Source organism: Choloepus didactylus, chromosome 10, assembly GCF_015220235.1.
Source record: "Choloepus didactylus isolate mChoDid1 chromosome 10, mChoDid1.pri, whole genome shotgun sequence".
In the NCBI taxonomy this organism is placed as follows: Eukaryota; Metazoa; Chordata; class Mammalia; order Pilosa; family Megalonychidae; genus Choloepus; species Choloepus didactylus.
This window is the reverse complement of record NC_051316.1, coordinates 33,098,867-33,116,557: the sequence shown is the minus strand read 5'-3', so window position 1 is coordinate 33,116,557 and position 17,691 is coordinate 33,098,867. Positions and strand designations below refer to the sequence as shown.

At 38.7% G+C, this 17,691-nt stretch overlaps 1 protein-coding gene across 2 annotated transcripts in view; it reads right to left on the bottom strand.

Moving 5' to 3' along the window:
* LOC119545430 (ras and EF-hand domain-containing protein-like) overlaps positions 1-17,691 on the bottom strand; it is an 87,190-nt gene that overhangs the window by 37,098 nt on the left and 32,401 nt on the right. For both annotated transcript variants that reach the window (XM_037850916.1, XM_037850917.1), the window contains exons 3-8: positions 16,615-16,705; positions 9,663-9,758; positions 6,948-7,025; positions 4,303-4,418; positions 2,087-2,155; positions 148-232 (exon numbers count right to left, since the gene is read on the bottom strand). In XM_037850916.1, coding sequence (XP_037706844.1) covers positions 148-232; positions 2,087-2,155; positions 4,303-4,418; positions 6,948-7,025; positions 9,663-9,758; positions 16,615-16,705 — 535 coding nt within the window. The remainder of the gene's footprint in view (positions 1-147; positions 233-2,086; positions 2,156-4,302; positions 4,419-6,947; positions 7,026-9,662; positions 9,759-16,614; positions 16,706-17,691) is intronic.

Below are 17,691 nucleotides of genomic sequence, written 5' to 3'. Positions count from 1 at the left end.
TGCCTCCTCTTACTATAGGGAAATAGCTTCTCACTTTTTTAAGGTTCCATCTGAAGTTCTGTCCTAAGAAAATACATGGTTTTCATCACCTTCAAAACACTCTACCACTAGGAAGGATAAAATAAATCATAAAATCACAGTGCATACCAAGGATCTGTTGAACTTGCTGTAACTGTTTTCTAAGGCACTCCTTAAGCCATCATTACTGTCATGAAGTTTCCGGTTAGCTGTTCTAGAGTTTAAATTAAAAAGTTAAGTATTAGTGGAGGTCAATTTCACCACTTTCTTTTCAGGCTGTAAGGTTCAGAATATGGAATTACCTACTACTCTTTGCAACTTTCTACCTCTTCCCTTGGAAGCTCATACATACACTGAGATCATAACTAGTGGATGATCACCTTAGTGCACCTTAGTGGACGCATCATCTCTCTTTAAGGGTCTCAGCACATTTTAGGAATGGATGAATTGGCCAGCATCCTGTGCTGCTCTCTAACCCCTCCCTGTGCACCCTGGTGGGACCAGGTGTGGATGTAGCGTGCTGAATCACACCTCCTTTTCCTGGTTACTCCTGAGTCCTACCTGGCACCAGACTCGGGCAATGACATCAGACTGATCTGGGTTCCAAAGCCGGTGTAGGCACTTGCTTCCCAGGTGACATGGGCAGGTCTTAACCTCTCTGAGGCTCCCTCTTCTATAAAATGTGGATGATAACAGAGGCCTGCTTTGTGGAGTGGCTAATTTTGCTTCAGATCTGTTCCATCGTCACTTCTTTGGAGGACACTTCCCTGACCTTCCTGTTTAGGCCAAAGTTCTCTATTATTTGCCCTTAGAGGGGACGAACCTTCTTGCTGCAGACCTCTCTCATTTGGCACTTTATACTGACTTCAATAATTATTGATCAGTTTCTATTTTCTTCTCCTTGACTAGCCCCATAAGGAGAGAGATTTTTCTCCTACTTGCCCCTCTATCCTCAGCTCCTGCCTTAAATGACTCAAAAAGCTGCTGTGCCAAAAGAAAATCTGCTGAGTCAATACAAAAATGAATTAAGAGGATTTCTGTAGTAAATGAACTCCGTAATTTCCATATGTGAGACTTAATAAGTGTTCAAATAATGGTGGAGAAAAACTATTTGGGGCTTGACCTTACTTCATTTGGGGAAACAAACTAGAAAATCCAGTGTGGGGAGAAAAGACACAAAAGGGGAGAGGGAGGTTGAGGGGTTTGGGGAAAGGCCCTGAAAGGATGGAATCACCCACAACTGAGTTATGAAGTTGACACAGCAGGCATAATAATCCCACCTGAGGAAGAAAAACAAGAAATAATATATATCTAGCTAAGCACAAGTCGGGAGGGAATGATTATGCATGCATAGTTCTGTGATCTGGGCAACATGAGCAGCTGGGCAAGCCCTCAGGGTACTGAGCTGAATGAAACTGGTTGAGGGCAGAGCTGGGATTCTTTACAGAGGTTTTATGAAGACACACTGGCCATGACGCCTAATTTAGAGAATTATACTCTAGTCCCTAGATTGAAATAGTTTATTTAGGATTACGAGCATCACAAAGCTAAGTGGGTGGTGGTGATGGCAGCACAACATCTGTATGTAATTAACAGCACTGAGTATGTATCTGATTGTGATTAAGAGGGAAAATGTTAGAGTGTATGTATGGTAACAGAATTAAAATGTTAAAAAAAAATGTCCATGGAACTTCACTACACAGTAAACTCTACATGAAACCATGGACTACAGTTAATACTACAATTATAAAAATGTTCTATCATCCATTATAACAAATGTTCCACAGCAAAGCAAGGTGTTAATCATAGGGTGGTGTATGGGAATCCTGTATTTTAGGCATGATTATTCTGTAAACCAGCAACTTCTCCAAAAAATAAAACAGAAAACAAACAAACAAAAAGCTAAGTGGACATGCTAAATGCACTGCAGTGAGAAGCAACATATACTGGCCCCAGACCCAGTCTTTAGAAAGGAGCAACTTGTGTTATATATGGCACATATTTTATTAATAATTTAAAAAAAAAAAATAGTAAAAAAATGTAATGAGCATTTTACATGAGAACTTACTGGAGGATTTCAATTTGCCTCTCAAGACTATTTCGATCTTCTGTGTACTCTCGGATTATTTCCAGATCCCTGTAAAATTATATTTTAGGTTTGAATGAAAATCATGTTGAGTCCTGCCCCACCTCTATCTGCCTTCCCAGACCTTTTTTTTTGCCGTTTTCAAAGACATGCGCCCCTGACCTTGGTTCTCTGTTGCACGGCTGCCCTGCTCTGCTCCTCCACAGCTTCAGCAGCCCCACTGACAGGCTGTGTCACAGGCTGGCAATCCTCTCCCTCCAAGATTACACACACACTGCCCCACCCTGCACTTCTTTGAGCGCGGTTCTGCTCCACCTGTGACACCTTAAACATGAAGCTCCTCCTTTTCAGCCAACAATTCCATCCCTACCCGTAATGGCCTGGCTCTGACCCTCTTTGGGAGGAAAGCCTGTGACCTTCTCCTAAGTCCCCAATCCCCAGGCACTTCCAGCAACCGGCCCCTTTCGTCCACCCTGCTCCTCACCCTGAACCTTCTCTGCTAATTCTCCTTTCTTGTGATCCTCTCTCTAGCCCCTGCCTTGCCCCCACGCCTACTCTCCCTCCCTCCTCAGAGTAATCCACAGCATCGGACTTTCTTGTCTCACTATCAACTCATGCACAGCAATTCCTCTCTTGCTTTATTACGAAGCTGTGGCCTCCCCCTCACAATGTGTACTAGAACATGTTCCACCTGCCTTTAGCCTCTGTTCCAACTCAGCCCCATTTCTAAGCAGACAAACTCCATTACTGATTTCCCAAACGCTTAGGATATCATACTCTGCCCAGTATGGCCTGTCCACATGCTTTCTTAAAGAAAAAGCTAAAAGTTTCCCAATTGACTATAGGAATTCAAGTTCCCAAGGCAAAATTTAGTAGCTTTTACATAGTAGCCCTAAACTAGTTTTTAAAGTCTTTTTTTCCTCCTCCTCCTTCCCACCTCCCCTCGCGCTTACCCCCTCTTCCCTCCCCCAGCCTTTCTTCCATTGGAAACTTCTCTCTCTGCTCTGTGCTCTGACCACTGTACCCAGACCAGTCTTATGGTAACAGAATTAAAATGTTTAAAAAAAGTCCATGGAACTACACTACACAAACAGTGAATCCTACATGAAACCACGGACTATAGCTAATAGTACAATTATAAAAATGTGCTATCATTTCCCCTTGCCCTTGGCCCCTGCTGTGCTTCTTGCCTCACCCGGAACAACCCTGAGAAAATGGGGATAATGAGAGTCCCTGTCATCGAATGCTGTGTGGACTGAATTAGTCCATGCCGGCTAAGGGACACGCACAGTACCTGGCCGAGGGCACCCGACCTCTTTTCGTTCCAGACGCTGTCATCACTGCTGCCTCTTCCCACCTTAACCCACCCAGACCTCTCCTTCCATCCACGCTCAGCTCAAGGGTCTCCTCTCTTATAAGGCTCGTCACTTCTTCTGAACTAAAAGAACACTTTTTGACGATCACATGGAGACTCATCCAACCTGGGCCACTGCTGGTGGTGGTGGTTTGACATTATTTATCTCTTATGTTGTTTAACTCTATAGAGCCTTTTTACTTTTTACATAACTATTTCATGGCTTTCTATTACATGACCTTAATTCTGATTGAAGTTGACAAACAAACAAAAACCAAGATATTCTGCTCAAGTACTAGGGCATACACACATACAAATGCATAGATACGCTTTTATATTTACATATCCCTATATAAATGCCCAAGTATACATCACTTAAATAAAAATATATATGTGTGTGTATGTGTGTTTGGTCTTATATTATTAACAACATACTGCAAAACTAAAGCATGGGAAAATACAACTACTTGCTGAGGTCAATTTGTCCCATTTTTATGTTGTTTGGCTTGGATTCCTACCTTCAGAGCACTTTAATAAGCACTGACTATTGACATTTTAGCTATATTCTTTTGCTCTCCATTAATTCAAACATTATTAAGCTACACACAGTGTTAAGCAGCGAATAATTAGAATAGTTAATCTATTTGTTAAAAAAAAAAAATTAAAAACACAAAAATCACCAGGAAATTTGACCCTGAAAGTAAAATCTTTAAAAAGTGAAGAACTGGTTAGCAAAGTTAATAAATGACTCTTCATTATTAAATAGCTAAGTTTCATCCTTAATAATGATCACCTGTGGATAAACATTTACCCAGAGTAAAAAATAAAATGTGAAATTCCATACCTTTCAGAATTCAGGCTCTGATCAGCAAAATCACTTTTCAATGCATCTAATTCACTCTGAAGAAAGGCTATATTTGTCTGTGCTTCTAAAAGGTCTTTCTTCACTTTCTGATTTTCCTAAGGAAAACGAATAGGGCAGGTCATTAGACTCAGAGTTTCTTCCATCTGAGAAGAATAAAATAAAGTGTAGTGGACCCTGCTCGCACACCACTCCCCCACCCCTCCACAATTCCTCATGGGGTCCAATGAACAAACTATCAAGTCACTGTAATTGAGAATATAAATTATTAAAGCGTCAACTTTTTAAATCCTTAAAGCTAGACTTTTTTTAAACTTGACATTTGGTGACAAACTATAATAGTCAAGAGTTTACCATGATGCACTTGAACATGTTACTGGAAAATTAATGGAGGCTAAACATTTGAATACTTGTTTTACCTAACGAGAGGGATAAAGGTACCAATAAACATTCCATGGAGTTATCAGTACCTATTATAAGGTAGACCAATTACTTCTTACAATGAGCCCTTTTAGCTTACATTTTGAAGTTGTACACTGAAAATAAACCAGTGCAATTAGGAAATTTCTGCAGTTTTCCTCAAAAAAAAACAAAATCTATCACTGGAAGCTTCTGATTCACAACAATACACTGAGCACATGAATTTGTCTTCTTTCCCTCCTGAGACCTCATTAATACGAAATGCCAAAAGAAATGAGCCCAAACCAGTTAAAATCATAGAAGAGGGAACAGTCACCAAAAAAGGGATTTCAATACATTTCTGGAAACTGGAAACTGGACGGAAACGTGCTGATGAAGGAAAGAGAGTGAGGAAGGGGGTCCAGGAGAAGTGTAAGCCTGTCCCATCTCTTACCCCAGCAGAGAATGGCTGATAGACAAAGTCAACTCCAAAGGCAACAAGGGAGGGCTTGTCTTTTTAAAAAGAACTCAACGACTCCTAGGAGGAAAGCCAAAGCCCTCTGAATAGCCATTATGCTATTGGGGTCCCACATCTCACAGCCAGCTCCATCCACAGACCCCCTAGGAAGACACCTTCTCAGGGCAGAGGCCTATGGGGCAAACAGATATTTACCTGGCTGTATGGGAAGCCTATAAACACTACCTAAAATGATCAACCTAACCCTTCTATTTAAAATGTGAACAGATAACCAAGAAGTACCAAGTATGTGAAAACAAAAAGCAGCAAGAAATAGAAAGACCAAAATAAACTCTCAAAGGAGTCCCAGAGAAATTTTGTATCTGGACAAACCTTCAAAAAACTGTGAGAACACAGACATAGTCAGATATGCAAAGACTGATAAACTGACATCCCACATACCCTTTCTGAAGAAGTTCCTTGAGGATTTACTACAGCAAAATGAGGATGAAAATTCCAAAAGCTGAAAATTATAATATGTAAAGGTTGTGATTAAATCAAGAATCCAATTTAAAGAAATTCCAGAATCACATATGGATAGCAATATAAAAAAGCAATAGATCCAATAACAACTGAAACCCAGGGGATGCCAAAAATAATACTGTCAAGAAGAAAAATGAAACAAATTCTATTGAGAAGAATAAATAAGAAATTGTAAGGTATCAGAGTGATTTTATAACAATGGCAGAGGTTTCTCTTCATAACAAGAAAAAAATCAACAAGAAAAATCTAAAAAATAATAATAATAATTGTACAAGAAAGTCATGATCCAATCATAAGGTGAACTAAGAGGTGGCAAAATGTGGAACTGGTGGTGTATAAAGAGAATTTATTGGACCATGAAGCCAAAAATGTATTCTTTTGAATGGGATAGGGATAATAACTGGAGAGAAAGAAATACAACCCTAGCTCATTTCCTGGCTCTGTAGTGAAAACAATTAGAGTCATAATAAAGGAAATGTTCTTTACTGGCATTAACTTTTAGAATCAACCGAAAGGCAAAATAAAGAAAACCAACAATGATAACAGAAAAGATGGGAATGTTATGAAAGATAAAGATATGGTCGATAGGAGAGGGGAAAGGGACAGAAGGAAGAAAGTTGGAGGAAGGGAAGAGTGAAAACATTCCTTCCTACAGAGCCAGAGATTCAGGCCAGGGTAATGTTACAAGAACATAGCGTTAACTAAGTATAGTTTAAGAACAGCCAGCAGGAAAACTAAAACTAGCTATATATGCATCAAAATTTGGGAGGTGGAGATAGCAAAGTATATATTCATCCATCACAAGAAGAAGTCATAGATAACTAAAATTAATAAATCAGAAATAAAGATGAATTAATGTGATTTAGTCTTTTCAAAGTAATCACCAGATCTACAATCAGAAATGGCTGGAAACGGCTATCTGGAAAGTATACTGGTGGTGGAAGTGTTGTTTTTCATCACAAACATGTTCTACAATTTTATTTTCTTCCATGTCATTATTGCTTTGATTAAAAAAAAAAGCATTCATAGTAGGTATGGGTATAATTGGAGGGAAAAGGGCTGCATAAATAATACTTTCCTCAAAGGAATCTTAAAGACTTTCTCTGACTATAGTGTTCATTTCCCTTCAGCCTCCATTCCCGGAACATGGAAATAATAGCGTAATTATGTTTACAAAATAGTAGTCTAGAAGGAAATGAATCTCTGTCACTGAAAAGGGCATTCTTACCATTGATAAATCATAAATTTGTTTTTTTAACGCAGCCACATCTTCTTTTTGACTTATGTGTTTTGATTGTTCTTCTAGCTGAAAAGAAAAATAAAAGTATGTTTACAAACCTACCTTGAATTTATCTGATTAAATCTAGAAATATCTTTGAATATCATTGATATGGGGATTCTAGAAGCCTTTAATTTTCAATTTTATACAACTTTATAAATCATTAAACCATGTATAATCTAGGAGGATTTGAGTTTTTCTTTTACATAATTTGTTAAATGAGTTTTCTTTGAAAAACTGAAAAGTTCTTTTGGGAAACCAGTCAACCATAAAGCAGCCCAGTCCTTGCTTGTTCAGTTAGGCTGCACATGAGTCTGGATCTTTACACTCTCCTAGAACTTCATCTGCACTTAACACTTTCTATCTCATATTAGAGTCATTTGTGTGTGTGTTTTCCGTTCTGTGCTGTAGTCTAGGCTTTTCAGAGTCAGTCAGTGTCAGATTCACCTATGTTGCCTTCACAGTGAAATGCTTATTAAATGACTGAACTAAGTAACATTTAGACATGACATGAGGTAAGGGATATGCACACATAATATTACATAAATATATTTATGAGCTTTGCTTGCTGGTGAACTTAGAAGTATTACCAGATTAAAGCAGTCCAGGAGCATCTAAAACATGGAAAACAAAAAACTCCTTTCTTTTGAGTATCTTCCATCCCCAGGGAAATGTGGGGATTTGTGGGTGTCAATTTATTTAAAATGTGTGTGTTCATCAAAACAAATCTCATATCTCATCAAGTCTAAGTACTCTGATGCTGGAGCCTTCTTCAGCTTGCCAGATAGTGTTCACCAAAGCTCTTCACACAAGTATGTCACAATTGCCACATGACTATCGAGGATCACTGATTCTAAGTTGCATTTTGATTCAGAGAGGAGAAACTGTGGAAAGACATGAGTTTCTTAGAATCAATGACATAGTACGATAATTATAATAAAATCTGCAACCTTTTCTATGTGGTTCTTTACAGTCTTTAATGCACTCTCACAAATCATCCCTTAACGACCCTATCAGGCAGGAAGCCTGGTAGAAGTGAGAAAAACACAAATAGTGCAGTAAGACGGCCCCCATCGCTTATTGGCCGTGTCTGTTCCTTTGAACAACCTTCTTAACCTTCTCTGGAACTCAGTGTCCTCACCCCTAAAAGAAGGATATTTGCACATCCCTCAGTTTCAGAATTAGATAATTTTTTAATTATAAAAAAGAGTTTAATAAACTGGAAAGTCAACAAAACACCCATTACTATGGTTAGATAAGGACAGTCATACATGAATCCCATTTTACATGGAAACTAAAACTCAGAAAGATGAAGCCAGGTGTGACAGGCAGAAGGTGGCACAGTCTAGACAAGAACTCTGGCTTCTCACTCTCCACTCAGGGCCCTTTACTGTGTGGTGCTATCTGGTCTTCACTGGATGCCGCAGCAGCGCAAGAGCCTCTGTGTCTATTCTTGCAAGCGCTTTCTTAGCGTAGAGGTTTGAGAGGCAATGGAAATAAGTGAGGGCAGTGAATAGGAGAATCTGTGGCTCTGGCATCAACAGGTCAATTCAAATCCCGCAAAACAAACCATCTATATGTTCTAATGACTTGTGAAAATTAGACATGAGGTTGACAACAATAATAATTTTCCAAGAAGAATACTAGGGAGAACTCTTAAAGATCTCAGCAGAAGTCTTAAGTTACAACAGCCTACAAAATCCAGTTAATCATCACTTAATTTCAGTGACTCTAAACAATGGAAAGGGCATTAAAGTTTATCAAGCAAACAGTGAGAGAAGCAAAGTGATGTCCCCAAGGTCATAATACCACTTTTAGAGATGATTATTTTCTAATTATCTGTCTTGGATTTAGTGAAGATCTTTCCATTAACCATGGAGACAACCATATGCAAGAAGTGAAATCAGTGCTGTGCTGGAACCAGTGTGTACTAGCTGATGACAACCCTTCGAAGCATCTCCTCCTGACTCTGCATTCAGTGATGTCAATCTAGGAGCTTGAACTCAGTCATTGTGAAATATTTATATCATGGAAATTGGCAAATGCTACAAACTGGGGCTTGCCACACACCCGAGAGCCATTTGTTAAAAATTTCTCAGCGCACCACTGAGCAAAATAGACCCTGCTCATTAGAAACCAAACAGAGAGCAAAGGCCAAAACTCAATCACATCTTTGTTCATACATCAGTGAGTTTTCTCTCACCTCTTGCTGACCAGTTCTTGCTGGAACTTTCTATATGGAAGAGGAATATTCATTTCATTCAGTAGTCACTGAAATCCTACCATGCACCTTGCAGTGAGCTAGGGGTAGGGATAAACCTGTAACCACGGAAGACGGTGCCTTCTGCCATGGAGCATCCAGGTCACTGGACACGTGAGACTTGGTAGGAGAAGACTAAGGAAAGCAAATGGGGGTCTGATGGACAATTGTTCAAGGGATCAAAAATATTTATTAGCTATATGCAAAAGAGTCCGTGGCCCCTGGAAAAAGGAGAGGAACTTAGGGGCCCTTTAAAAAAAAAGTCTTTCCACGGAGCCTAATTATACCCTGAAATCTGATCCCAACTGTCACTTAAATATTATTGCAAACATTTTAATCATTAATGATGTAAACACACTGGAATACTGAGGCTATTCCTAAAAGTCTACGTTCTACATACCTACCTTTTTGAGTTTTTTTATGGTCACCTGCAGATCTCCTACTTCTGCTTCATACTGACGTCTGAGGTCACTAAGAGCTTCTTCAGCTTTCCGTTTTTCCTAGAAAAAAAAATATTGTATTGCACATTCACAGGATTGATTTAAATAAGCTGAGCCTCTTTAAATAACTATCTTCAAAACCCCACAGCTGAGAAATCTTTGTGTCAAACTAATGCTGAGCCCAAGTCTCTTACCCGGGGAAGGTGCAAAAGGATGGAAAAAGTAAACAAAGTAATTTTAGCAGTATAGCAGTTCTGGAATTTTCTGGAATTGAAACTTACAAAAGTGTAAGAATTGCAGCATCTTCCATAACCTACATACATACATCATCCTAGAGTGACACCTCTAAGACTTTACCCCCACTGTGATAGATGGTTTAGCACATCAATTAATTAATGATTACTATAATTAATTAAAAGAGATGCCATAGGCAGGGGTTCCAGGAGCTTGGCAAAGGGAAGAGATGAGTTATCAGGGAGGGCTTCATGAGGGGTAAAAGATTCAGGCTGAGTCTTGGATTACTAGGATTGGATTAGTAGGATTTGACATTCCAGACAAGGAACAGCAGAACCACTGGTGGAAATGAGCACAGTGTCTGGGGGACCGGAGCAGTCACTCCAGTGCTTCCAGTGTGTCCTCTTCCAGGAGAGAATTTTGTGCCACATCCTTGGAAGTCACAGCCCCCTGCCCTTTCCTCCAGGGGAACTTCATGGGACACAGTTGAGAAGTATCAGCCATAGTTCAAGACATGGGGATTGAGCATGGAACAATGCAGATAAAGCCATGTATTGGGGAAGACAGAATATAAAGATAATTTCAGGAAGTGATGCTAAGAAGAAAATAAAAAAGGAAAGGTGACAGAAAGCCACTTAGATCAGGTGGTTAGGTAGGGTCTCTGATGGCACAGCTGAGCATCTGCATGCGTTCAAGGGCCTTTCTGCTCCCTTATTGCTTATCTAGTCTGGGCAAGTTACTTAACTTCTTGGTGCCTCCATTTTCTTACTGGATTACTGTGAGGATTAAGTTAAATAATACAAATAAATTAAATAATCTATTTAAAATGCTTAACAGAGAAACAATCTGGGGTAATCTATTTTGAAGCAGGTATCTTGACTTCAATACAGCTTTGCAGAGAAGGTACATATATCACTCACTTTCCAGGTGGATGAAGATGTTGAAGCTCCACAATGAGGTGCTAACTCAAAATGAACTCGGACACCACTAGGCAACTCTTTTCACTGGTTGCTTGGCAACAATGCCAAAAATAACATCTTTTCATAATTTAAAAATATTGTGGTGAGGGCTCAATTAAGGAAATTATCACCATCCAACTTATTCCACTCCTCACCTGCAACAGGTAGATGCTATTAAGAGATTATTACATTAACGTAGATGAGAGATGGTAGTGGTTTGGATGAATTCTTCATAATCTTCCAGAAAATAGAGGAGGGAATACTTCCTAATTCATTCTATAGAACCAATCTTAACCTGACACCAAAATCAGACAAACATTAAAAGAAAACTACAAATGAATATTTTGTACAAACACAAATGCAAAAATGAGAAACAAAATTTTAGCAAATTGAATTCAATGTCTATGTATATATTTGTATATATACATCATGGCAAAGTGGGGTTTATCCCAAGAGTGCAAGTTTGTTTTAATGTTCAAAAAATCAATAATTTGCTAAAATTTTGTTTATCATTTATTTAGTAGTGGTTCTGGTAGATTCCATCAGATTTTCTTGATAGATGACTACGTAATCTATGAATAAAGATAGTTTGACTTCTTTGGTTCTAATCTGGATGATGTCTTTCATTTCTTTTTCTTGTCTTATTGTGCTGGCCAGAAGAATAGAAGTGGTGAGAGCAGAAATCCTTGTCTTTTTCCCAATATTACAGAGAAAGTATTCAGTAACATTAAACGTGATAGACGGGTTTATCCCAAGAGTGCTAGTTTGTTTTAACATTCAAAAATCAATGAAATGAACTATATTCATATTCTAAAAATGAAAAACCATACACTCATTTCAATAGACACTGAACAAATATTCAACAAAACCCAACATCCATTCCTGATTTAAAAAAAATAAATTAAAAAATCCTCAGAAAACTAATATAGAAGATCCTCAACTTAAATGAAGGACATCTATGAAAAACATATCACTACCAAACAGTTAAGCTTACCAATGCTATAGGAAATAAGACCAAAATACAAAAATCAAATGTATTTCTAGACATTAGAACAAAACAATCAAAATTTGAAATTAAAAAAAACATCATTTACAATAGCATCAAAATATGAATACTTAGGAATAAATCTGAGAAATTAACTATAAGATCTTTATATTCAATACTACAAAACATTGCACAGAAAAATTAAAGAAGACCTAATAAATGGAGAGATATATCCGGTTTTTGGATTGGAATATTTACTATTGTTAAAATGTCAACTCCCTTCAAATTGATCTATAGATGTGATAAAAGCCTCCTTCAAAATCCAGGAGGTTTTTTTTGTAGAAACAGACAAGCTGATTCTATGGCAATCGAAAGGGCCTCAAATAGCCAAAACAACTTTTGAAAAAACAGCTGAAGAATTAATATTACTTGATTTCAAGACTTCTTATAAAGCAACAGTTGTTAAGACTGTGAAATTGGAGTAAAGACAGACAAATCAATGAATAGAAGAGAATAGGGACCTCAGAAATAAACCTACATGAATACAGTCAACTGACTTTGGACAAAGTGCAAACAGTAATCCAGCGGACAGTCTTTGCAAAAAATGCAGTGAAAATAACTTGATAGCCACATGCAAAAAAAAAAAAATAATAATAATAATAATTTCAATGTATAAACACCATATACAAAACGCATGCTAAATGTAAAACCTAAAACAATGAAACTTCTGAAAGAAAACATAGGAGAAAATCTTCGTGAGCCTGGGTAGGCAAAGATTTCCCAAGTAACATGCCAAAAGCACAATCTGTGAAAGAAAAAATTAAGAAATCGGACTTCATCAAAATTAAAACCTTCCACTCTTCAAAAGGCACTGTTAAGAAAGGAAAAAGATAAATCACAGTCTAGGAGAAAATATTTATAAAACAGATATCTGATAAAGGATTTGTATCCAGAAGATATAAAGAACTCTCAAAACTCAACACTAAGAAAACAAACAGCACAATTTAAAAAATAGGCAAAAGATTTTAACAGACACTTCACCAAAGAAGATACACAGATGGTGAATGATATTCAACTTCATTTGTCATTAGAGATATTAAAACTGTGATGAGCTTCCTATACACCTTTTAGAATGCTTAACATATGAAACACTCAAACATTGCTGGTGCAAATGTACAATGGAACAACCACTGTAGAAAACAGTTTGGCAGTCTGTTAAAAATTTAAACATATACCTACACATATAATCCAGCCACTCCATGCTAAGAATTTACTCAAGAGGAATAAAAGCATATGTCCATACAAAGACTTGACATGAATGTTAGTGGCAGTTTTATTTGTAATAGCCAAAAAGCTGGAAATAACTCTCATATTCTTCAAATGATGATTAAACAAACTGCAGTATAGCCAGACAATAGGGTTCTACTCAGCAATAAAAAAGAATGAACCACTGATATATGCTACCACACAGAAGAGTCTCAAAAGAACTGTACTAATTAAAATAAGTACAACACGAAAGAATATGAATACATACTCTATAAATCCATTCATATAAAATTCTTAAAAATTCAAGCTAAACCATAGTGACAGAAGAAGGTTGCCTGGCAAAAAGGGGCAAGGACAAGAAAGGAGAAAGGTATAATAAAGGGGCATGAGGAAACTTTTTATGGTTGACCTTGATTATGGAAGGTTTTCATAGGTATATCCATATGTCAAAATACCATAGTATACACTTTAAATATGTGCAGTTTATTATGCGCCATATAATTTCCAAGTGTGAAACGTGAAACAATAAAATATACACTATATACACAATAGTAGTCAAGGTCAGGGAGGCAAATGTGCTAGAAGATGATGAGAAAGTGAGACTGTTTCTACATTTTCCAGATTTTAGGGGAGCAGAAAGGAAAGGGGTGACAATCATCAAAGCAAAGACCACCACTGGAGCCAAAGCACAGCAGTGAGCTTCTATGCCACTGGGTTGGAGCTCTGGGGTGAAGAACAAGCTGGGGGCTGAGGCAAGCCATGCCAACTGGAGGAAAGTCCTAGAAAATCTTCAATTAGCCTGGATGGGTTATCACAGAGAGACTGTGTTTAGAAGGTGTTGGGTAGAGACTAGGATGGGGCTGGAGGACCCTGCCAGGGCTGAGCCCACATCCATGTCCAGAAGAAAGAAGGCAGCGAGTGACCAGCCAAGCCATGTCTGCCATGGCTATGGAAGGAAGTGATGGTGCAGGTGCCACGGATTTACCACCACTGGACTAGAGTCAAGGAAATCAGCCAGGAGGACGTCATAACTAACAAAACACAAAGTTATAAGGGCAAGACAGGAGTGAGGGCCATGGCAAAGTCCCCATCACCAACAACAAATTTGGAAGATACTTAGCCAAAAGAAGCAAAGAGATTTGACATCAGACTAATACATGTGCTTTAGGTAAGTGTTTGCTTAATGAATGAATGAACAGATTGAATACAGTGGATGGAGAGAAAAGAGGCAGGAAAAATGATTTCACCGTGTTGAGACCACAAAAAAAAGTTCCTGACAAAAGAGTGGAATATCTATTGCATTCAACTGGATCATGAATCTGGAACCAATTACACTGTTGAGTTGACTTCCAAATTGTTACTAAGAGATAAAGGATAACAAAGAGACCCAGGGGAGTATGTGTGGTGTGCCGGTTAGTACATATATTGTGTTCCCCAGAAAAAGCCATATCATTTGCTGCAATCTTGTGGGGGCAGATTGATTAATCTTTTTGATTAGGGTATGAACTCTTGATTGGATGTTTCCATGGAGATGTGACCCACCCAATTGTGGGTAATACCTTTGATTAGATTATTTCCATGGAGATATGGCCCCACCCATTCAGGGTGGGTCTTGATTGGTATCCTATAAAAGAACTCACAAAAGGACCTCAGGGCAACTGACAGTGACTTTTTGAGAGCTGAGAGAGACATTTTGGAGATGGCCGCCGAAAGCAGTCTTTTGCTGACACTTTGGAGATGCTAACCCAGTGTTTGCTCCAGAGAAGCTAAGAGAGGAAAAAACGCCCCAAGAGCAACATTTTGAAGAATGCACAGGAGCTGAGAGAGGAGTGGAACACAACCCGGGATCAGCAGATGCCAGCCATGTGCCTTCCCAGCTAACAGAGGTTTTCCGGATGCCAACAGCCTAACTTCAGGGAAGGTGTACTCATGTTGAGGTCTTAAATTTGGACATTTTCATGGACTTCAGATTGTAAATTTGTAACCAAATAAACTCCCTTTATAAAAACAAATCCATTACTGGTATTTTGTGTAACGGTAGCATTAGGAAACCAGAACATGTGGTAAAGCAGTTTCAGGTAAAGCATCTGAAAGGAGTCGAGAACACACAGGGAAAGAGAAAGAAGCGGGCACAGCACACCCACCCCTTCTCGGGCACGGAACTAGGCCCCTGCTACAGAGGATCACACTCCAGCCTCCTTTAAAGCAGGCAGGTGGAAGGAGGGAACTGAACTGTGAACCCCAGTGGGGACGTGTTCTTGGTTCTGGTCTGCGTTCTGGTGGGTGTGAACCCACTGTAAATAGGAGGTCTTCATGATGCTGCTTCAGTTAAGGCATGGCCCCAATGAATCAGGGAGAATTTTAATCCAGATTATGGAGTCCTTCATAAGCAGAGTGGAAGTCAGACGGGGAGAGAAGTCATGGGGAGCGGCCAGAAGACGGAACTCGAGGGAACCGGGAAGAGAAAGGAGAAGATGCCGACATGTGCATTGCCACGTGACGGAAAAGCCAAAGAACCCCAAAGATTGCCAGCCAGAAGATACCGACCTGGGGAAGAAGCAAGCCTTCTAGCCTCTGAAACCACAAGCCAATTAAACCCTGTTGTTAAGTGAGTACATTGTATATTTGTTTTAGCAGCCAAGAAACTAAAACATGGCATGATCCCATATTAAAGATGGGACAAAAAAGGCTCAGAGGTGAGGCTATTTCTCAAGTGCCACCTAAACTAGGCAAGGACTGAGACAGGATTCAACCTGAGGTCTATTAAATGTCAAGGCTCAGGCATTTCTGATCTATTCTACAGCCTCTCAGAGTTAATGGGACAAATGAATAGACAAAAATGGAATGTTTAACCTAACCTTTAACTACTTGAAGAAATATGTCTATTTTCTGCTTACAGTAAACATTAATCACCTAGATATTTTACAAGGAAAAAAGATAATTGTTTCTTCAGTGGAAATCACTGAGGCCGCATCCAATTTTCAGCTTTAAAGAGTTCCTACAATATGAAGAAAAGGTGTGTTTCATAACAAAATTCCAATGTTCAAAGATAGGATTTTAATTCCACTGTAATCTAGATTTAAAGTTGGTGGTGGGCACTGGCAATGAGACAGTGGTGTGTTCAAGTCAAGCCATCTTCTCTAATGCAGGCTGGCTCTGCCTCCTGCAGCCCCCAGCTCTCATGTCACCTCTTCAATGCGACCTCTGACCCCCAGCCTAGAGCAGCCTCTACTCTGACACATTGAATGACACACACTGCTTTACTGTCTTCACGGCACTGCTGCTGTCTGAAATTACCTACTTTATTTATCACCCATTTATTATCTGTCTTTCTCTCTCTATCCTATTGTCCCAAGAGACAACCACTAAAACAGACTTGTTTCTCCTGCCCCGAAACCTAGAGGAGTGCCCAGTATAGAAAAGGTACCTCATAAAGATTTGTTCTATGAAAGAGCCAATTCCAGAAACTCACTTCTTTCCGCGTCTTGTGTTCTGCTGCCTGAATCCTCTGATCCATTTCCTCTTCCAGCTCACTCAGCTGCATGGCTGCCTTGTCCTGGGCTCTGAAATCCAAAGGACGGGTGCCTTCGCATTATACTCTCAGACTTGTCAGATGAAGAGGAAACTCGGAACTCATCTATTTCAAGCCCCATATTATATACATGAGGAGATGCACACATTCAAAATAATATCCCCTAGTCCTTCCTTCCACATGATGAAATGAGATTGGTACTTTGTCCATTTAAGTGTAAAATTATGTTAAAACTAGACATTAAATAATGAAATTAGATAAAATGATATTAAATTAGATTGTAGGAAAGAATAGGTAAAGCTATCAAATCATTGGGAAGCTCAATAAGTTCCAAAAATCCTATTTGCTGTCATCATTGAGCTACAACATTGGATGTAAAAGAACTCCCTGGCAAAAAGATAGTTTAAAAACAATTTTGAAATTGTATTATGTAAAATTCCAAAGTTATATACTAAAATTAGAAGGGAAGAAGAGATCTAAAAATACTTATTTCTATTTGTCCTCTTATAGATAAGGTTTCCTTCTAGAAAACTTCTGTTTCTTTTATTAACTGAATTAAATCTCTATCTCTATACAGACACAGCATTCCGATTTGCTAGAAAGTCAGAAATAGAAACATTTAGGTTAGAAGGGTTCCAGGATAATTTTACTTCGCCAATTGTCTAGTATGGAGATGTGTGTCACTTTACAGTAGTTGGGGTTTCAGATTAAACCCTAAAAAAGAAAAAAAAGAATTGTTTTCTTCTGTTTTCTTTCAGCTACATATCTAATTTTTAGGTTTTCACATGCAGATGCCTTGACCACCCAGAATTCAGAAACCGTGAATTCTCAAGAGTCAATTCACCTGGACCAAAGACATTTTATTAATAAAAGGTAGAGAGCAGAGCTTAAATATAAAAACAGGCTCCCATCTTCCTGTTTGAGGAGCTTCTGCTACACCCCCCAACCTGCTTTTAACTGATTTGCTCCCTCACAACACAATTTGTTCATGTATTAGTTTAATTTCTACATAAAACT